This window comes from Radiomyces spectabilis (assembly GCF_025331425.1).
Source record: "Radiomyces spectabilis strain NRRL 2753 chromosome Unknown BYT42scaffold_7, whole genome shotgun sequence".
Lineage (NCBI taxonomy): Eukaryota > Fungi > Mucoromycota > Mucoromycetes > Mucorales > Radiomycetaceae > Radiomyces > Radiomyces spectabilis.
The window spans coordinates 278,483-297,747 of NW_026251932.1; the positions used below are offsets into that span (position 1 = coordinate 278,483).

Genomic DNA, 19,265 nt, shown 5'->3' on the forward strand with positions numbered 1-19,265 from the left:
GAATATACAAGTTATTTTATGAAGATGGATATGGGTAGAAAGAGTATAAAGCAAAGGAATGACTTGGAGGCAAGAGACTAATTGTAATTAAAACCTTCGGCTGCGTTTTTGTGAGCCGGTTCTGCAGTTGAATTTTTGCGAAGCATCGTTATCTTGCAAGATGTCGTGCCTGGTAATCATATCGAACGAATATTCGATGTCAACTATTATTTTGACAACTTGCTTGAACGTGCCGAAAAATGCCTGAACATCGCCGAAGTCAGTTGAGAAACCAGCATAATCGATCACGAACAATCGGATCGGTTTCATCGTCCGTAGCCGATGTAAAAAGATTTTGCATCGTTCCGGCGCAGTGATTCAACATCTCACGTTCTTTTTAAAGGCATTGATTGCGCTGCGCCGTGGTGAGACATATTTTTCGTGCCAGACATCGATTACGTAGCTTGTATATCGTAGCTTGCAATAGTTCCATGCGCTTTGCCAGAGGTTCATTTCCATGAGGTTTGCGCACGTAGCCGATCGTAGCAAGCACACCCGTGTTGTGCAAAAGCTGCACGGAAATTGACGGGCACTTGGCAGCTCCGTTTGAGCACCCACACCCAACGGCCAAGCATTCGACCACTTTCAGTTGACAATCGAGTGGGTTGACCAAACGAACCATCAGCACTAATCCGTTGCTCTATTTGAGTCTGTACTTGTGAGGGTTGATCTTCATCGAAATATGTCATCAACAAAGTTTTCATGATATCACATGTCACAAAAGAGCTTATCGTATCTTCTTTTGTTGGAAGGTTCCAAGTATGACGTGGTTGGTTTGAGGGCAGGTGAAACGGATGCTTTCGTCAACGGTAAAAGTTCAGCATCATCGTCACGGCTTTCGACTTCAGGCAACTCTCAGCTGAAGACCCAGCTGAACCGGACGAACTGGGAGGAGGGGTGGGTACGTAGAACTTGAACAGGAATGGAGTTCTCGCAACAACATCTTTTGCGACTGCAACAGGGCGTCCCGGTCCAAGCGAATTTACGTAGAAAACGTCCAGAAGACTTGTTTCTAAATAGTCCCTGCTTATCATTCGCTTTGCAGTCCCTAAAGACAGAATATCGATATCAATTACTGTATAACCAGAATCCCATACCCGCATCAAACATATTCTCAGAAATACCTAAACGAGATATGTGCAATGGATCATTGACAACAAAGCACACCACCAACTGAACGATATGCTCCGTCAGGTTATCGAAGCCTACATGCTTCCGCACAGTGGCTGGAGTCACTGGCAAAGCACTTCCTTGTCAAACGCCGCCAAAACCAGGTTTGAAGAATTTCAACAACAATGCTGTGTGTTTTCTGGTGACAAAAGACCAGGATGGTACAGAACCAGGAATGCTTGCATGAAGTGCGGCGTTCGAGAGATAATTTTCACAAAATAAACCTTTGAGCAACTGATGTCTGTAAAATTGTAAAGAAGAAAAAGGAAGCAAGGAAAAAAAATCAAAAATGTTGCTTGTCCTTTTTTATTGGATAATGAGCAGCACGTAAGCTCTTGACAGGCGAATGCGTCTTTATGTTTGGATCATCTGACCTTGTTTGAAAGGGACTGTGTGAGATTCCCTATTTTTAGCAACGCCGTTTCGTTGCGGAGGTTCAATAACAGCTTTACACCAAAGCGATAGATGTTACACAACCTAGCGCGTTCCTGGGTAATCACTGGGTTGAATGCTTGATCTTTCTTATTCCGCGTAGACATCATCAAGAATACTGGATAAAGGTTTATAATTTGACGCAGGAGATGATATATGCCCATGCAATCATGTACAAATCAAGATATAATCCAAACCACATAAATAGTAAAAAACTGATGATATGGCACGTGCAATCATTCGTCAGTTTGAAAGTGCATTTTCCACGTTTATGTCCATCCAGCATAGTTTATCAAAATAAGCTTGGCAGAAAACGCATGTTTTCTTTATATGAGCACAGCACGTGAATTATTTGGACATCAATGGCCACAATCAACTTCTCTTTGACTCTATTGCTTTATCATTACAAAAGGGAACAAATCCGAAAACAAAACTTTTCTCTGTATCCTTGATCTACGCATATTGGGTGCATTGCCAACTTTGATAAAGTCCTACTCTTTGCTAACGAATATTATGAGATCGGTTCCATATCATTAAGTTATTTTATTTACTTTGACAGTTACAATTGTTTTTTTTATTTTTGTTCCGTGCAACCTTGACATCCTGTGCAGAACCTAAAACGGTTATGCAGCAGCCAATTTCCTGATTTCCCGCTAAACTGCACGGAATTGAAGTATATTATGGACCTTGTTTTTCGATCCGTTTACCTGTGTATGTTCAATGGGAACCATACGGCGATAGTCCCCGGGTAACACCATTCTTGCTTTGCTTCATACTACGCTTGCTACGATGATTGAATGGTTGGGATCTACAGATCTCATCATTTATCAAATCAAAATATATAAAAAGTACATTTTCGATCTGTGATTGTCGATCCATCACTATTTTTCTGTTCTTTTTTTTCTTTACTTTTCCTTCAGGAATTATAAGACGAAATATAAGCTTAGAGTGGCCATGGATCCAAGATCAAGAACGCACCACAAGGGAAAAAAGGAGTCGCATATAAAAAAAAAAAAACCCAATAACAGGAGAAAATTTTATCGGATCCTGTCTTAAAATTAGAAAAACGGCAATGCCTATAGCAGGAAAGGGAGCACATTGGAAAATGACCAGTAAGTTAGATCAATATATAGTTTATTATTTTGTGGCCGTTGGCTGCAGCGTCGTAACGTGCGGTGACGGCCCTAAACTTGCTAAGGTTACGAGCCGGTGAAACCAGGTGCACCAGATCACACACACTCGTGCTTAAATTTTGACATCTTATAAATACATCCATTGATCTGGATGCAAGCTAAAAGTTCTTTGTCTTTTTGCAATAGGTTTTTTTTTTATTCCATATACCCAATGTCTGATAATACTGCCCTCCAACAGGAATCTCCTGTCCGGATCATTGAAAACAGCCCTACGCCCGTGGAAATTGCCGCGCCCAGTAACACAGATCATATCACTGCGGATCAACCCCTGAATTCAACGGAGAATAATACCACCGCCGCAGAAGATACCGTCGCAAGCGAGTTGCCTCAAGATACAACGCCAAAATGCGAACAAGACAAATCTGATACCGAAAAAGCACAATTCGAAAAAGATGATGCAAATAAAGCACCGAATTCTAACGATTTGGGTTTGTCCGAGGAAACAGAAGCCAAGCCTGCCACGGAATCATCCACATCGGACTCGGCAACCAAGAAAACGACGCTAAGCAAGCGTCGCACCTTATTCAACCCGTTCTTCAAGTCTAAAAAGGAAGATCAGTCACCCAAAAAAGAAGAGACATCTGCACCTGCTGAGCCATCGCAAGAAGAGTTGGATGCATCGGATTCCACAGAGAATGCCTCTGAAGCGCCAGCAGCACCCGAGAAGAAAAAGTCTAAGGGGTTTGCTTCCTTATTTTCTCGATCCAAGGTAAAGTTTTGATAGCAATCAATTTATAGCATTTGTAATTTAACCCCCTCTTTTTATTTTATTTCCACTAGTCAACTCCCAAGGCCGCGCAAAGCACCCACTCTTCTCCTGCTGTGGAAGACGATACTGCCTCCACTACAACCGAATTACCTCCAATCGAACAATTCCAACCGATTGAAACTGAAGCTGTGGTAAACGAATGCAAGGACGATGTTCCTCAAGTGGTCACTCCCGAAAACCACGACCAAGTGCAGGTTGAAACAAGTGAAGCTAAGAAAGACGAGCCTAACACGGAATCTGAACAAATCAAGCCCGCTGAAGCATCGGATGAACAAGGTGAAGTCGCAACATCTAGCCCGGCGACAGAAGAAGATAAACCAGTGACGACTATGCAACCTCAGAAACGTCAGTCCTTTATCAGCAAGTTATTCGGCAAAAAGAAGCATCCCAAGGAAGAAAAGCCGGAGCCTGTGATCAAGGAAGAACCAAAGGAAGAAACCAAACAATACAAGCAGGAAGAGATCGAGGACAGCGATGCTTCATCGGGTCCTGTGGAACCAGGTAATGACAGGATGACAATGTTCGTGTGCGGCATAATCACGGTCACGGGGCACTGACGTTTGTGTTTTTTGTCTCTCGTTTAGAAACCATTATCATTGAGCAAGTGGCTGTAGATGAAAGCAAAAAGGAGTTATCGCGACCTTCATCTCCACTGGGACGTCGCTTAACCGATTTGTTATCCAAGATCCCTAGTGGCAAGAAGGATAAATCATCTTCCAAAGCTACTACCGACAGTGACGTGTCGGGTACCTCCACCCCTGAACCGGAGACGATTCAACTGGAAGTTGCCGAAGAGGTCATTATAGTCAATGAAACCAACAACGAAAGACAAGAGAAAAAGGATGTCGATGCTCTCAAAGAAGAGGAGGTGAAGGATGAAGCTGTGGCTATTGCTGACCAGCCATCGTTATCTGCCACTGTGGCGGCCTCTGCATAAGTTTACACATCTATTGTTTTAATACTTTATCTTATAAATTTTAATTCGCCCATCGAGCTTCCGATTATAGTACCTTTAAAGCTCAAACTTCTGATTTTTGAGTGGGTTTTTTTTTTCTCAATAAAAATGATCTCCCAATATTTTGTATCTTTTACAGTCATTTATTCAAAAACGGAATGTTGGATTAAAACCCGAAACCCCGAGAAAAAAAAAGGACGCGTCATCTTCTACTGACTTAAAAAAAATCTAAAAACAGAAGCAGGCCATCTTCCGATGGACTGGATTCTCGACCCTGAAGATTGATCTGTTCACAACATATTAACAAGTGATTCGGTGGAAGTGGAGTTTCAAAAGCAAAAGCGGACGAAATGAAAAAATTTAGCGTGATTTACATCAGTGGAACGCCAAGAAGCGAAGAAGAAAAAAAAGGAGATCAAGGTTGAGCCCTGAGAGCATGTGTTGCGTCGATCATTTAGCAACACGCTGAAACCACCGTGCCCTGTTATCTCGCATTTTGCCACCCGAAGGAGAGGTGAACCCCGGAGAACAATGTAAACTTCGCGCGACGATTGGTGCGGTCATTGGATAAAAAAATTGAAAAATAGATTAAGATTATTACTACAACCAATGAGTCTTTCCAAAAATAACTTTTTTTTTCTGTCACTATTTTCTGCGAAGTATCCACGCTACTGTTGGCATCGGCCAATGACTATTCAAGGGTTTGCTGACCGCAAGGCAAAACTTGTGGCAAGAAACAGACCCCATGCCAGACTCGCGTGCCAGATGCATATCAACGTGGACACGACATAAACCACGAAGATCGACACTTTCGCCATGCTTGTTTTTTTCTCGTTTTTTCCATGGCTTGCCTGTCTTTCTCTTATTTTGCCATGCTTGTTTGATCTTCACCCGACGATGCATGATCTGAAGTACTGTATAAATGAAAAAAAAAAATTAATTTTAATTTTGTCAAAGACAGGGTGATCCACAACTTGCTGCTAAAATTATTGTGGAGCGCTGGATTTATTTTCTTTTCTTTTTCATTGAGATGGAATGATTTCAAAACTTTGAACAAGTTCAGGAGAAAGCCCGAGTTTGCGTTTTGTTTTCTTTTTTGAAAACGACTTCATGATCAGTATATACTGAAAAGGATATGGATGAAAGGGTGATCCTTAATGATTGAGTGGAAATAAAAAACGCGATAAAAAAAACAAGCACGTTTTCTTTCCTTTTTGGATATGCAGGACTACATTGCATATCAACCACGTTTTTATCCACTGTACCTGTTTTGTATCAGTGCACCCGATGAAGATAAGCTAACGAATCTAGGACAAAAAAGACAAAAGATCAGAGTGGGGTCCATGGCGACACAAGGCATTGCACCTGCCTAATTCGTCACTAGTCTTTTTTTCTCTTGCTGTTATAAATAAGCATTCAAATATCCATCGTATCTTTTTACTTTCAGATCGATTCTTTTTCTTCTTCTTTCTGTTCTGTTGACTATTGTCTTGCACACCAGCCCTATTTTTATTATTATTATTTTATGACACCATCATCACCACCCATGGGTTCCTATCGGCTTTCAATCAAAGATGCCACAGGTAGACAGATGAGTCTACTCAATGACGATCACCCATCATCACATCAACCTCGTCCTCTGAATACCACCTATTCCAAGCCAATGGAGTCAACGGCGACAACAACAACCACTCCACAGAACGCATCGCCACCTGCGCGTCGCAGATATCATTGCATGGAACCAGGATGTAATAAAAGCTTTACAACAAGGTAAGATTGACTGTAAAGTTCAAAAGACATGGTCCAGTTTATTCATGCTTTTCTTGTTTTTCTGATGTCAGTGGCCATCTTGCGCGACACAATCGCATTCATACCGGCGAAAAAAATTTCCATTGCATATATCCGGGATGTCCTTCGCGATTCTCCCGCCAAGATAATATGATGCAACATTATCGAACCCACATGTCACCTAAATCACGACGCCTTCCTTACTATGCTCAACGTCGACAAGTCATGTCTCACTATCATCCTTATCATCATACGCAAGCCGTGAGCGGTTCTCATCGATTACCTTTTGCTAACCACCACGGTTCAGCTCCACTTGCGGTTCTTCCTCCTTACGGCCACGAACGAGCAGCCTCAGCCACTGTTGCCAAACCAAATTATGATCCATCCGTTATGCAGCTTTATTACTCTTCATCTCCAATGGTTACACCGTCCCCGAGCGCCATTGTTGATCTCTTTCAACCCCTTTCGGCACCACCCCCTGCATTGCCTAAACCACGTCCAATGGAGCCTTCTACAGCGACACCCACGTTTCGATTGCATCAACGAAGTGCTTCCATTTCCTCGGCGTGTTCCTCTTCCACTTCATCGTCTTTTTTATTTTCGCCACCGCCGATGCAATCGCCCAGCCCTTGCCCAAGTAATGCCATGAGTTCTCCTTCAGATCTTTTACAGCTCGCCAATATTGTGAGCACCTACGGCTAAAGTCCTTATTTGGATCGTGAACCTTGTCTCTTTGACCTTTTTTTTTTTTTTGGTTGTTCCTAGATTTATTAATTTCCCATTGATCGTTTTACCCTTTTTTTTTTTTACCGCATCACTCCTTATATATTTTATGCTTCCTTTTTTTATGTATTATTGTACGTAGACTCTTTTTTTCTTTTTTTTTTTTTTGCTGTTTCATGTTTCATACTTTTTTTCCTTTTATTGTTCCTTTTTTGTTGTTGTATCTCTTACTCCTTTTATGCTTTTATCCTATATTTTAATGAAGGGAATCTTCCCATATGTCCAATTACGGAGAGACAGGGATCAAATTTCTTATTGTCTTGAAAAATAAAATAAAATGAAATCGATCATCGTGAAAATAATGGGCAAGGATTTTCGTGTGTTCAGGATATCGCAGATCTTGTGTGGGCCCTTGTTGTGCAAGGACGCACAATCCTGTATGTGTGACATTAAAAAATACTGAATTAAAAAAAACCTAAATCTTTAAAGATCGTCCGAATGGGTCCTTTCACTTTTGGTTGGTGTTCCTTAATGGGTCTTGAACAAAAGAGTCTTAGTGTTGGAAGTACAAAAGCTGTAGAAACACGCGCAAACGCGATTTAATAAATCATCTAAACTGTATTTCCGACCCTTCTCCCATCCATTCACACCATGGATCTTCCTGTTATCAGTATCCGAAAACCGTTTCCCCGCTCAGCATCCCAATTTTAGAACATATGAAAATTGTGATGCAACTTTTAATATGAAAAAAAAAAAAAAAAACGAAAAACCATGCTGAGTTCTATTCTATTCTATACGATGCACAAAAATTGGTTGGCCACTCCGGGTATGATGTAAGAAAAAAAGGACAAGACCTTTCTTTTTTTTCTAGGTGTCCAGGTTTAAGCCTCATTTTCGGTGCCCGAAGTTTTGGGTTTCTTGTCGGCAGAATCGTCACCTTCCTCGGTACGCTTTCTCTTGTCACCACCCTTGAAATGACCACCGCGTCCGCCGCGACCACCACGGCCACGACCGCCACGGCCTCCACGGCCTCCTCGACCACCGCGACCGCCACGACCGCGTCGTTTGTCCTCAAAGGCTTTCTGGATATCCAAAAATTTACTACGCGCTTCCTCTATATATGGCGATAATTGTTTAGTAACGTCGTCACAGGGATGCGATACCAGGCGATTGAAAACTCACCGTCTGCGAGTCTGAACGTCAAGGGTCCAATTTTGTTGTCTTCCAGGGAAGCAAGGAAATTTTCCGGGGTGAATTTGCTCATTCGCACAACACCGCAACCGGGCTTCTCCTCAAAGAGCTCAATTCTGCACATATCGGTGACAGGAGTGATAAGTTCCTAATGTTTCATTCACTAAAACATCAGTATTGAAACATATTTTGTCTACGTATTCACGATCGGTCGATGGTGCACCTTGATCTCCTTGATATTCATCTCTCCAGCTCCAGAAAATTCGACAAAGAAACTGGGTTCGCGAGTTTTAAAGGTAAATGCGGTATTGCCAAACTTTTCTCGCGACTTCATGTCAACATAGTCTTGCCTGTACATTTTGTGTTAGTCTTACAATTCTTGGCTTTTATATGATGTGATTCGTACTTGATCATTGTTTGCAGGGGGGTGCCTTCATATTCAACTGGCTTGGCGACGGCCTCAGCAGCACTTTCGCTCTTTTCAAATTCAACAAAAACACTGCCCTAATATCATTGTTGTACCCCATATCAATCATCCGTCGCCCTGAGCTTCTTTGTATTCATGACAAATAGTTTACCTTGAATTTTTTTTCTTCGTCCAATCTCAATTTCACGCTGAGAACACGACCAAAGGGTTCGAATAGAGCACGCACGGTCTCCTTGAGCACTTTAGCTTCAGCAGGGAAGCCTTTCTGTAAAGTCCCTACATATTAGTCCATCCGTTTGTACTCATCGCATGTCGCGTGGATATTGAAACATACCGCATAGATCGATCGACGGTTCTGAACAATCATATAATCCAACATGATACCTTCGGCAGCGCTGGGCGCGTCAGCTGTCTCCTCTGGTTCTTCGGTCCCAGGCACTTTGCGAAGCATCGTCTTGTCTTCGTTCGTTTCAAATTTATCGGACAACTCGGCAGCGCGTGCAAGGATCGCAAGATCGCCGTTGATCAACAACTTGAATCGCTTGATCATTCCCAGTTTCTTCAACGCGAGCCCTTTCGAAGATCGTTCCACGTCAGTAAGGCACCCATTCAAAGATCAAACAGGATCCCATTGTCACTTACAGCCTTCGGGATGTTGTTCGGTCATTTCCTTGAAAAACTTATCCTTTTCAAGATTTTCCTTGCTGTAGATTGCTTCCAATTGTTCAAGCACTTTACTTTCTACGGTCTCTTCCAAAGGCTGACTTTCTTGATCTTCTGCAGCTTGAACCTGTTCAACCTGTTGATCGTCATTGGTAGTTTGCACTTGTTCGAGCTCTTGTTTTTCCACTGAAGCGTCGGCCATTGTTATTGTGATCTATGGTGAGCGAACGCGTGACAAAAAAAAAAAAAACCAGTCGAATCAGCAATTTCTATTGTTTTGTGTGGCGCCGTGTCGAAGATTGTTCCGCCTGTCACACAAACTATTAACCTTTTTTTCTTTTTCCCTTTTTCAGCAGACGCTGGAACAAAGAATAATAAAAAAAATAAGTCCCATTTCATTCTCTTTGCAGAGAATGAGATTTGGCTGTCATCGATTCCTGTATGGTTAAGCGAAAACATGCTACGTCTTCCTCTAAACCATCGACATCGCTTCACCATGCTACCTCGCGTCGTAAGCTTTCTTTTACCCTTGCCCACCATTCAGTTGCTCACCCACAACGCACTTGTGATAACTTTTAGAGCAAGAGCACCCTACCTCTCTCAAAGTAGGCTCGCTCGATAATACTCCAGACTTCTCACCACGCAACATGCCCTCACTCTACTTGGACCAGCTCAACATTACCGAATCAAGGGTTCGCAGCACCGTCTCGCCCGAGCCGCAGGTGGCATCTCCTACCGTGCATTCGGCCACAGAAAAACCTCGAACCGCAAGACGCACTCGACAGCGTAGTAAAGAGCAACCGTCTCCAAGTTTGCCTTCTGTTATCAAGCAACTACCAGGCCGACCGTTGCATAATCAGACGCTTAAGCAAGACCCTCCTCCCAAACGCGCTCTTCGTACATCCGAAGATCAAGAAAAGGAGTATTGGCGCCGACAACGACGCATATTTGTTCGAAGTCGATGTATTACTCGTCAAGAAGCGCTCGACCTCGTCCAGTCGGTGTATCGTCGTTCCACCATTTCCGACCATGATCCCTTGATTCTCCGGTGTCAATCCAACATGTCCAGTTTTCGATCAAAGTGGCGCACCATAATTAAACAGATGATCAACAGCCGCGAATGGCTAGCCTTGCGCCGAAAACCTTCCTCTATTGCAAGTAAAGTAAGTAACGATCTGATACATTTTTTATTTATCCATGGAAACTGACAGGTGCAGCGACATAGATCGATCGATCTGTATTGGAAACCATCTGGGGTCCGTGGATATGTGCACCTTACGTGAAAAAGGAGGCTTTCTACAAAAACACCAAAGCAGTCAAGGTATTGACCGAGGCAACTGCAAAAGCCATCGAGATCGCGCTACGATATCACGGAGCAACGAACGAGTTGAACTTTCGAAAAGAAATGGATAGTCTGGATCCTATTACACGCAACCTGCCGCTTCCAGATCCACTGCTTTAATTATTTCCACTTGCCGTGATGTACGCTTTGTTTATTGAAGAAAGAAGGCCATGGGTGTCATGACAAATCTTTTTTGCATTGATCCATGTCGCCAATACTGTAGATACTCGTGACACTTTTCCACAGAATTGTACATACATATTATCCAACCTCATGATACGTAATCATTCTCGATTTTACATACACCCGATATTCTGTCACATGTCTGGAACCATGTCTTTTTGTTTTTTCTCTTCCTTATCCATGTCGCTTCGAAATCAATCATACAATGAAGACAAGTAGAACAAGCCGACAGCAAGCAATTAGGTATAGCTGTCCAGTGAGTAGCGTCTCCAGCACTTGATTGGTGCTTTCTTCAGATAATGGCCAGGTTGGATGAGAAAGATTACCGTCTAAGCAAGAAAAAAAAATATTGAGTAGGCTATTCTATTTCTCTCAAATCAGAATGTCGATTCTGCGCTTTACCTTGGAGAAGACGAGTAGGCTTGTCCACCGCCGCCTCCCATGTGAAGGATACGTCTGCCTCGCCATTGGCCACGTTGTCTTGCTCTCTCCTCTAATGCAGCTAAAGGAACAAAAAATTCAAGATGTTGAGTTAACAAGATCAAAAATGCAGCGTTAGCGGACCGAGGTATATATTACCTTGACGAGCCGCCGCTTCTTCTCGTTCTTCGTAATTGAGAACCAGTTGTTTCAGATGCTGCTGCTCTTCGCGTTCGGCTTCTTGCTTTGATCGTGTCGTTACCGCCAAAAGAGAATCGGCAGGTACTTCCATGATTTTTGTCTAAATAACCCCAATGGTTATTCCACGATTCGCGGAAACACAAAACATTGAACTGTTCAAAGTTTACCTGTTGTCGATTGCCTTTGCGTGTGAGCAAGGTAAACGCCATCTTGCCATCATTCGCCTTTCCTTTCTCTTGTGCCGCACTGCGACGATCTTTTTTTATGCAAAGTTAATATCATGCAATTGCATCAACCCAATTCCATTTACCTTGCAAGCCGCGGAGATTCATAGGAATAGGTACATCTAGCACCGCCGTTTTCTTTTCGAATTTTCGCGACTCGATACTTTCGGCCATCATTTTGCTGAATTCTCTTTCAAATTCCTCATCTTCTTCCTTGGAAATTTGTTCTTCCTTCTTTTTCAAAACAACCACATCGTCTTCCTCACCGTCATTGTTGGCCATGGCGGAATCATTCTATACACAACAATATCAATCAATCAATCATGCATTGTTCTTATGACGCATTATCTACAAACACGTACTTCTTCATCCTCTTCCTCTTCTTCGTCCTTTTCCACGTCTTCGTCTTCATCTTCGCCTTCGTCGCTCGAGGATTCCGATTCGCTATCCTCAAATCCCTCTTCTTGCGCTTTTCCATCCGCTCCTAAATGAATATTTCAATAAAACATGAATTGAGCAAATGAAAACTTTTGGAACCTACCTTGGACGGCTTTAAGTTGTTCCAAAAGCATACGGTCCACTTCTTCATTTGCTTCTTCATAAGAAGCGAATATGTGCATTTGTGGACGCAGCATCTCAAACGTATCCGTCACCATGAAATCAACATCCATAGGCGGTTTCATCTTACTCAAGATATACATCTGTTGGCAGGAAAAAAGGCATAATCGATCAGTACAAATTTATATCGTCCCAATCCTCAAGGAGTCTTCCCATGTTCACTTACTTGGAAAAACACCAAAAATTGGTTTAGTTTGCGCTTAGCGCTGCCACGATCAAAACACATGCCGCAGGTATCGAGCAAAGTGCAGCACAATCGCGTACGGAAAAAGTCATGAGGCGCATCAATAGGACAGGGTCGCTCTCGTGCCGGTCTGCCAAAATCTAAAATGGTACCAACGAGCTCAGAAATTCACCATTTCCCAACAAACAGTATCTAAGTGCCTTTCAAATTCTTACCATGACCAAAAGTTACAATGGTATACAACGTGTCAAAGATTAATGGCGAATCCACCATTCGATAGTTATAAAGTTCGCCAAGGTACTTTACCACCGCAATGCGTCGCTGGTTATGTTTAAAGATATTTTGCTAACAAAACGAGTTTATAACATGGCGGTTTTCGAACTTATCATACAAATCACCACTTACTTCCAAACCAACGCGAATTTCTTCCACCACCCCGTCCACGACTTTCATACCAAAATCGGAATGATATCGGTTCAATCCGCTAGCGAGAATTGCCATTAAATGAATATTGCTGTACTTGATTTTCCATATCTTGTGGAATAGTTTCGACAGCAAATGAACGACTTCGGGGTCTTCCCAATGAAGCTTTCGCAGCTGCTTGAGAATCCTGTCCAATGATTTCTTGTTCAGATCCGTGTAGATCAGTTTGCGCAAATACAGTTCCATTGTCGAACGATGCTTTTCTACGACGGCTGATCGATCGGGAGGATTCGCTTGATAGTACGCGTTCTCCACCATCAATGCTTGTCGGTTGTCCAGATGCTGTACATTTTTCTTTCGCATGACAATTTCCAGCTAAGACAAGACAGATAGGATGTTCATATTACGAAAAAAAGACCTTGAATCGTAAGCTGTTGATGAAAATTACTTACCATGTTGCCCATTCGCACGCCCGTTTCAGGCGCTTTCAACAAAAAGCGTCCACATGTTTCAAGGAGATTGCATACAACATCGATGTTCTGATTCGTGAAATCGTCCAGAGCGACTTTGAAAATATGGAAGATCGTATGAGCTGGGGTCACGCGAAACTTGGTCAGTTCCGCAAGGAAGCGGATATTCTAGTTCCCCGACAATGAGCGCTCATGCTTGCTTTAGTTAACCGAGAATGATCATTTTACCTTGACTCTGGTTTCCAGCAAATCCGCGGTCTTTTTTCTCTGCAAACCCTTGAACTCGTGCGTTAACTAGCAAATAGCAGAGTTGAGAATCACGAATGTAAATATATCCGAATGTCGATGTCATTTATCGACAAGTTCCTTGGTCGTATACTTTTGCTGCAGATACTTACCGCTGCCAATACTGTGTCGCCAACGTCGGGGTAATACTGATTGAGAATGGCAATCAATCTGGAATAGTAGGGTAACAAATCTACGCGTTGACGTGGCACACTCAAAACCGCCTAAAACAGCCATGTCAGACATTTCTATTTTTTGCTCGTAACACACACATCATGCCTCTTATTTCGCACCTTGATCAGCCGTTTACGGGCAGCTTTGGAATTAAGGTAGCAGAATTCCACGGCGGCACTGTCTATCAAATCTCGATTTCCTAATGTAGGTAGTCTTGCCAATAGGGCATCCAATTGAGCCAGCTGCGTAGGCTTCACATTCGCTGCATTATCGGCTGAATCGTCTTTATCCGCACTAATAAAAGGGGTCAATAAATCAATTATCGCTATACACCATTGGAATGAACCTACTCCAATGCTTCATCGACAATAGCTGAAGGATCCACGTTAATATCAGCATCATTTTCAAGCAAAGTTTCGTCATCCGCATCTGCACTGTCGTCGTCCACCGGTGCGTCGTTGGGCATGGTATCTGCTTCATCCTCCTTTGCTGCGGCCGCATCAGGGGACTCGGTTGTTACGTCTGCTGGTGTTTCTTCTTTTTCAGCATTCTCTGCTTCTCCTTCTTTCTCCTCCGCTTTGCGCTGATTTTCAGAATCCAGGAATACACCAGGAACGAGGATACGAAGGTCTGGAAGGTCTTCGTAAAATTTGCGAGCATAATCATCTTCCCAAATACCATTGCCAGTGGATTCCTGAGGATTATCAAATGCATAAACGATGGTGAACACAGTTGTCTATTTTTGAACGCCTTGGACCCAAATGTACCTTTCCTTCAGCAAATGTATTGGACGGACCTGCGGTGACCATGGACACCTTTGTCACACCTTCATCTTCCGGCAGTTCAGGCATCTCCATATTCAGGGCATCGGCCAACCTAAACGAACGTGAGTAATATGTTTGAAAGAGATCATTTCTAAGGACGGAAAGCTACTTACGTCTGTGTGTTGTTGAGCAGTTTTTCATAGAGCTTGGTTGTTTTTTCGTACTTTTGTTTGGATTCTTCGGATAATTCACCCCGAGTGAAGAGAATTTCGCGATTTCGACAATCGATATTTTTGATATATTTGTGCTCCTTCACAAGATGCTTTTCCAGCGAACGATAATAAGCCATCAACAAGTTCTTGAATAATTCTCGCTGTTCCGGCGTGATGGCTGAATCGGCCGTGAGCGGGACTGGTTCAGCCGATTCCTCCGCTGCCAAACTAGTTGAATCTGCACCGGCTCCTTCGGCTTCTTCTTTATGTTGCGCAGCAGCTGCTTGATTCTTTCGTGGCACAATGCCCAAGACCGGCTGACCAAAGTTCTTCAAAAACGATACCGCCAGAGGAAGATTGACGTGCTGTTCGATATCGGAAGCAAGCTGCTCAAATGGCATGTACTATTAGCATAATGATCGTTCCTGGTTTCCGTTTGCGTTTCTCATTACCAGGTCCTTCAAAACACGAAAAACAAAACCGCCCTGAGTGGTAGCTCGATCATTTTCTTTTTCCTCCTTCTTTTTTTCCTTTAAAGCATCCGTGGAGGAAGACCCTCCCAAACCGGCTACGCCGTCTCGCTGGGTTTCGACGCCTTCCAAGCTTGCGGAGGCTAACGAGGGAATGCCGTCCTCCACCTTACGCAAGACGCCCACTAACCATAACTCTACTGCGATTCTCAGGTATGTCCGTTGACGAAATACTCGAGACTGTTCCTCTTTTTCTCGTTGCTCTTGGGTAAGCGAAGCAAGGTGCTGCTTCGAAGGAGGTTGCAAGATTTTGGCCATGTTGTAAGTTAATAATCGAGTGAACGTATTGGGAAAGCGTTGGTGAAGAGCCGATAGCACCTAAGAACAAAGAATATCAGCATTAGGAATTCTGAGTTGATGAGTTTTGATCCGAATCTCTTACTTCAATGCAAGCTGCTACGTCCACGGTCGTTTTGCACTTGAGCATGCCTTCCATGACGCTGGTCGCAAGTTCAGAAATGAACTTCTCCAGACTAAGCTTTTTGATATCGTTCAGTAGTTGCTGCTTGACATCGGCTGCCAAAGACGTCTTGCATTTCTTGATAAATGCCGTATTCTTCTTGATATTGCTGTCGAGATTCTTAAACTGCGCATCGTCTGCGATTGCTCTCGTGAGTACTTTTAATTACTAAGCAAGTACACAGTCAGACTCACCTGTGCCTTCTTTCTGCCAAGCCAGCCTATTGGCACGTCGAAGTTCGACCTTATCGTCCATTTTGCCGTAGCTTTGAGAAAACCCGTAATACGGTTTCTGTTCCGTCTTTCCTGCTGAAGAAGCGGATTGATTCATTCAACCCTAGTGTGACTGCTTTTCTACCCCGTCCAACCACGAAAATGGCAGGAACATCCATTTCCCCTCTCGCATTTGACGCGGCACATCCATTCGGTGGTAGTCCTTTACTTAATTGCTGAAACCAGAAGTGTTGGTTGGCTCTTGTTTCTGAGGCCTATATTTCCATGCGTGCTTATCACAGTAGAACTCAAAGATGCCATGCCAATAAATAAATAAAAAAGACTGCATCTTTTTACCCTGTAAAATTAGGTACTGGATTGAGCGTAATTCTTGCAGAGGTACTCATTTGCCAATTGCACTCTCTGTTTGGTGAAAATGAAACAATGAAACAATTCGAGTCCACCAAGTTGCAATGAATTTGCTGTTATGGATAATATCGTAAAAAAGCCATCTTCTCCCTAATTTGTCACTTCTAAAAAGCCTATCGAGTTAAGATGCTTTGACTAGGTTGCCAATAAAAAAGATAAAGGATTAGGTGTTTTTTTATCCATGTGGAAGTGGCTGTTGTGATTATGAGTGGATGTGCAGGAGGGCGATTGCCGCATTTCCTCGTGAAATTCAAACTCCACTAATGAAGCGGTGGTCCCGCAAAAAAAGGGCTGGTGGTGAAAAAGAGTCGATTATCTCTGGGATTCTCATATTGTCATCATTTGCGACGAGGGAAATGATAAGCGCATTTTTCATTTACAACCAAAAAGGCGAGGTGCTCATCTCTCGATTATATCGCCATGATCTGAGGTAAAGCAGAAAGAGAAACCAGGTCCAAAACATGGACCTGTCAGTAGCTTTTCACGTTATTCACCAGGGTCATCTAGACGATCGGTAGCTGACATTTTCCGTATTCAAGTCATCTCCAACACCGACGTGCGTTCGCCCATCGTCACTTTAGGCTCGACATCCTTCTTTCACGTCCGTCACGAAAACTTGTACATCGTCGCTGTTACCAAATGGAATGCGAATGCCGCTCTGATATTCGAGTTCTGTTACCGGGTCGTCAACATTGGTCGAAGCTACTTTGGCAAATTTGACGAAGAAGCAGTAAAGAATAACTTTGTTCTCATATACGAATTGCTGGACGGTAAGCATTGTGTTTACTTTTCTTGTGGGCAGCCTGACCTGTGATGTGATGTTCATACGGCGTTTTCGGTTTAGAAATTCTCGATTTCGGTTATCCACAGAACAGCGAAACCGATACATTAAAAATGTATATTACAACGGAAGGCGTCAAATCCGAACGAGCCGCAGAAGATTCGAGCCGAATTACTATCCAAGCAACCGGTGCTATCTCGTGGCGACGAAACGATATCAAATATAGAAAGAATGAGGCGTTCATCGATGTTATTGAAAGCGTCAATATGCTCATGAGCAATACAGGTAAACCTATTGAGCATTATCTGCCTGTGGCTCAATAGATCATCTTTGCCTTATTGTTGACAATCAATTCTCTACTTATTTTCAAGGAACCATTTTACGGTCGGATGTGGCGGGACAGATTCTCATGCGAGCGTATTTATCGGGTGTTCCAGAGTGTAAATTCGGCTTGAATGACAAACTTTTACTGGAAAAAGGGACAGCCAACGGCATAAAGTAAGTGGCATCGAAATTTTCTAGCTGCAAACAGAGTGTATTCATCTCAATGCGTGATATTGCCTAGTGCTCGACGTTCAGATGCTGTGGAAATTGATGACTGTCAGTTTCACCAATGTGTTAAATTGGGAAGATTTGATACAGACCGTACAATCAGCTTTGTGCCTCCCGATGGTGAATTTGAGCTGATGAGGTACGATTCGAATATACGAGGAATGCAGCAATGATCTTTCTGATTGTTAACGGATTTCGTGACAGATATCGTACCACGGAAAACGTCAATCTACCCTTCCGAGTACATCCTGTTGTTAATGAAATTGGCAAGACCCGTGTTGAGTACAAGATCAATGTGAAGGCCAATTTCTCGCCCAAATTATATGCGAATAACGTCGTACTAAAGATTCCGACCCCGCTGAATTCTGCAAAGGTGGAAGTGCGAGTAGGCTCGGGCGGCAAAGCCAAATACGAGCCTTCGGAAAACTGTATTATATGGAAGTAAGTGAAACGCATCAATATGGTGGCAGTAGATGGTGTATGTTTGCGCTGGCCTTTCATTCATCCCATTTTGTCTTGCAGGATTTCTCGTTTCCAAGGGCAATCTGAATATACCCTCAGTGGTGAAGCTGAGCTTACCTCCATGACGAACAAGCGCGTATGGTCGCGACCACCAATATCGATGGATTTCCAGGTAAAAATTGGTAGTAGGAAAAGGCCTGTGAGAATGGCTTTAAAGGTACTTACCATCGTTGTTCAGGTGTTAATGTTCACGTCTTCTGGTTTATTGGTGCGATTCCTAAAAGTGTTTGAGAAGAGCGGGTACCAATCTGTCAAATGGGTACGATACATGACCAAAGCCGGTTCCTACCAAATCAGAGTAAGAGCATCGATATTCATTCTTTTTTTTTGAGGCACACAGCACTGACTTCTCACTTTTTATCTTTCATAAATAGTTTTGATCATCCAGGGCATGCATATGTTAGACACGCTGAAGATAATGACTTGATTATGATGCTTTTACCTTGCTCAATTATTTCCTTTTTTTTTCTCATACATCTACCTCAATGCGTCATACTCTAGGAGATTTTGTTTCATCGTGTCAGTAATAAAGTGCTAATAGAAAGATAGACAGAATGAACTGATGACCACTGTATCATGTTCAAGGAGACACATCGACTTTGCAATTCACATTAACGTGGGTTCCTATGCCTTATCTACTTGATGACGTTCTGATCAGCAATGCTTTATTGCATATTTATAGGTATTCATTAGCTTCCGGAGAAAAAGGGCGATTAAGAAGCTAATCCATGTATACAGTCGCCACTCAATTTTGGGATCATCCCGGGAAAGCACAAAAAGTTATGCCTAAATCGAATTTGATGTAGCATTCAACGTATAAATCAATAATATAATTGATGACCGAAAATTCCAAAAATTGATTCCAAAACTGAGCGACGATTCGTTGATGATTTGTGAAGCTTCAGACGAATCAAATGCACAATCGACAG

At 42.9% G+C, this 19,265-nt stretch overlaps 6 protein-coding genes across 6 annotated transcripts; 4 read left to right on the forward strand and 2 right to left on the reverse strand.

Annotated features, from left to right (window-relative positions):
- The first annotated feature begins 2,833 nt into the window (after positions 1 to 2,833).
- Positions 2,834 to 4,363, forward strand: BYT42DRAFT_346145 (uncharacterized protein). Its single transcript, XM_051563154.1, has 2 exons — positions 2,834 to 3,543; positions 3,615 to 4,363. The coding sequence occupies exons 1-2, from the start codon at positions 2,926 to 2,928 to the stop codon at positions 4,158 to 4,160; spliced, it is 1,164 nt and encodes a 387-aa protein (XP_051422810.1). The 5' UTR covers positions 2,834 to 2,925; the 3' UTR covers positions 4,161 to 4,363.
- A 1,646-nt stretch (positions 4,364 to 6,009) lies between these two features.
- On the forward strand, positions 6,010 to 7,240 carry BYT42DRAFT_570498 (uncharacterized protein). The gene is made up of 4 exons (XM_051568394.1): positions 6,010 to 6,328; positions 6,400 to 7,099; positions 7,143 to 7,147; positions 7,216 to 7,240. Exons 1-2 carry the CDS (start codon positions 6,084 to 6,086, stop codon positions 7,046 to 7,048), a joined length of 894 nt encoding a protein of 297 aa, XP_051422811.1. The 5' UTR covers positions 6,010 to 6,083; the 3' UTR covers positions 7,049 to 7,099; positions 7,143 to 7,147; positions 7,216 to 7,240.
- A 688-nt stretch (positions 7,241 to 7,928) lies between these two features.
- On the reverse strand, positions 7,929 to 9,774 carry BYT42DRAFT_346169 (uncharacterized protein). The gene is made up of 7 exons (XM_051563155.1): positions 9,330 to 9,774; positions 9,022 to 9,260; positions 8,839 to 8,952; positions 8,667 to 8,764; positions 8,484 to 8,610; positions 8,252 to 8,408; positions 7,929 to 8,183 (listed from the first exon to the last, which is right to left on the reverse strand). The coding sequence occupies exons 1-7, from the start codon at positions 9,550 to 9,552 to the stop codon at positions 7,951 to 7,953; spliced, it is 1,191 nt and encodes a 396-aa protein (XP_051422812.1). The 5' UTR covers positions 9,553 to 9,774; the 3' UTR covers positions 7,929 to 7,950.
- A 68-nt stretch (positions 9,775 to 9,842) lies between these two features.
- BYT42DRAFT_346289 (uncharacterized protein) lies at positions 9,843 to 11,030 on the forward strand. The gene is made up of 2 exons (XM_051563156.1): positions 9,843 to 10,513; positions 10,576 to 11,030. Exons 1-2 carry the CDS (start codon positions 9,998 to 10,000, stop codon positions 10,810 to 10,812), a joined length of 753 nt encoding a protein of 250 aa, XP_051422813.1. The 5' UTR covers positions 9,843 to 9,997; the 3' UTR covers positions 10,813 to 11,030.
- A 167-nt stretch (positions 11,031 to 11,197) lies between these two features.
- Positions 11,198 to 16,095, reverse strand: BYT42DRAFT_546184 (armadillo-type protein; the record flags this gene model as incomplete). Its single annotated transcript, XM_051565867.1, has 20 exons — positions 11,198 to 11,204; positions 11,278 to 11,377; positions 11,455 to 11,596; positions 11,664 to 11,752; positions 11,807 to 12,014; positions 12,083 to 12,204; positions 12,262 to 12,421; positions 12,505 to 12,662; positions 12,738 to 12,867; positions 12,928 to 13,320; positions 13,398 to 13,583; positions 13,644 to 13,709; positions 13,814 to 13,924; positions 13,994 to 14,168; positions 14,225 to 14,610; positions 14,642 to 14,750; positions 14,812 to 15,254; positions 15,303 to 15,698; positions 15,763 to 15,998; positions 16,035 to 16,095. The coding sequence occupies 20 exons, from the start codon at positions 16,093 to 16,095 to the stop codon at positions 11,198 to 11,200; spliced, it is 3,678 nt and encodes a 1,225-aa protein (XP_051422814.1).
- Positions 16,096 to 16,787: 692 nt separating this feature from the next.
- BYT42DRAFT_570505 (AP-2 complex subunit MU-1) lies at positions 16,788 to 18,924 on the forward strand. Its single transcript, XM_051568395.1, has 9 exons — positions 16,788 to 16,911; positions 16,989 to 17,251; positions 17,326 to 17,547; positions 17,634 to 17,760; positions 17,828 to 17,953; positions 18,019 to 18,255; positions 18,337 to 18,448; positions 18,515 to 18,634; positions 18,711 to 18,924. Exons 1-9 carry the CDS (start codon positions 16,838 to 16,840, stop codon positions 18,714 to 18,716), a joined length of 1,287 nt encoding a protein of 428 aa, XP_051422815.1. The 5' UTR covers positions 16,788 to 16,837; the 3' UTR covers positions 18,717 to 18,924.
- The last annotated feature ends 341 nt before the right edge of the window (positions 18,925 to 19,265 follow it).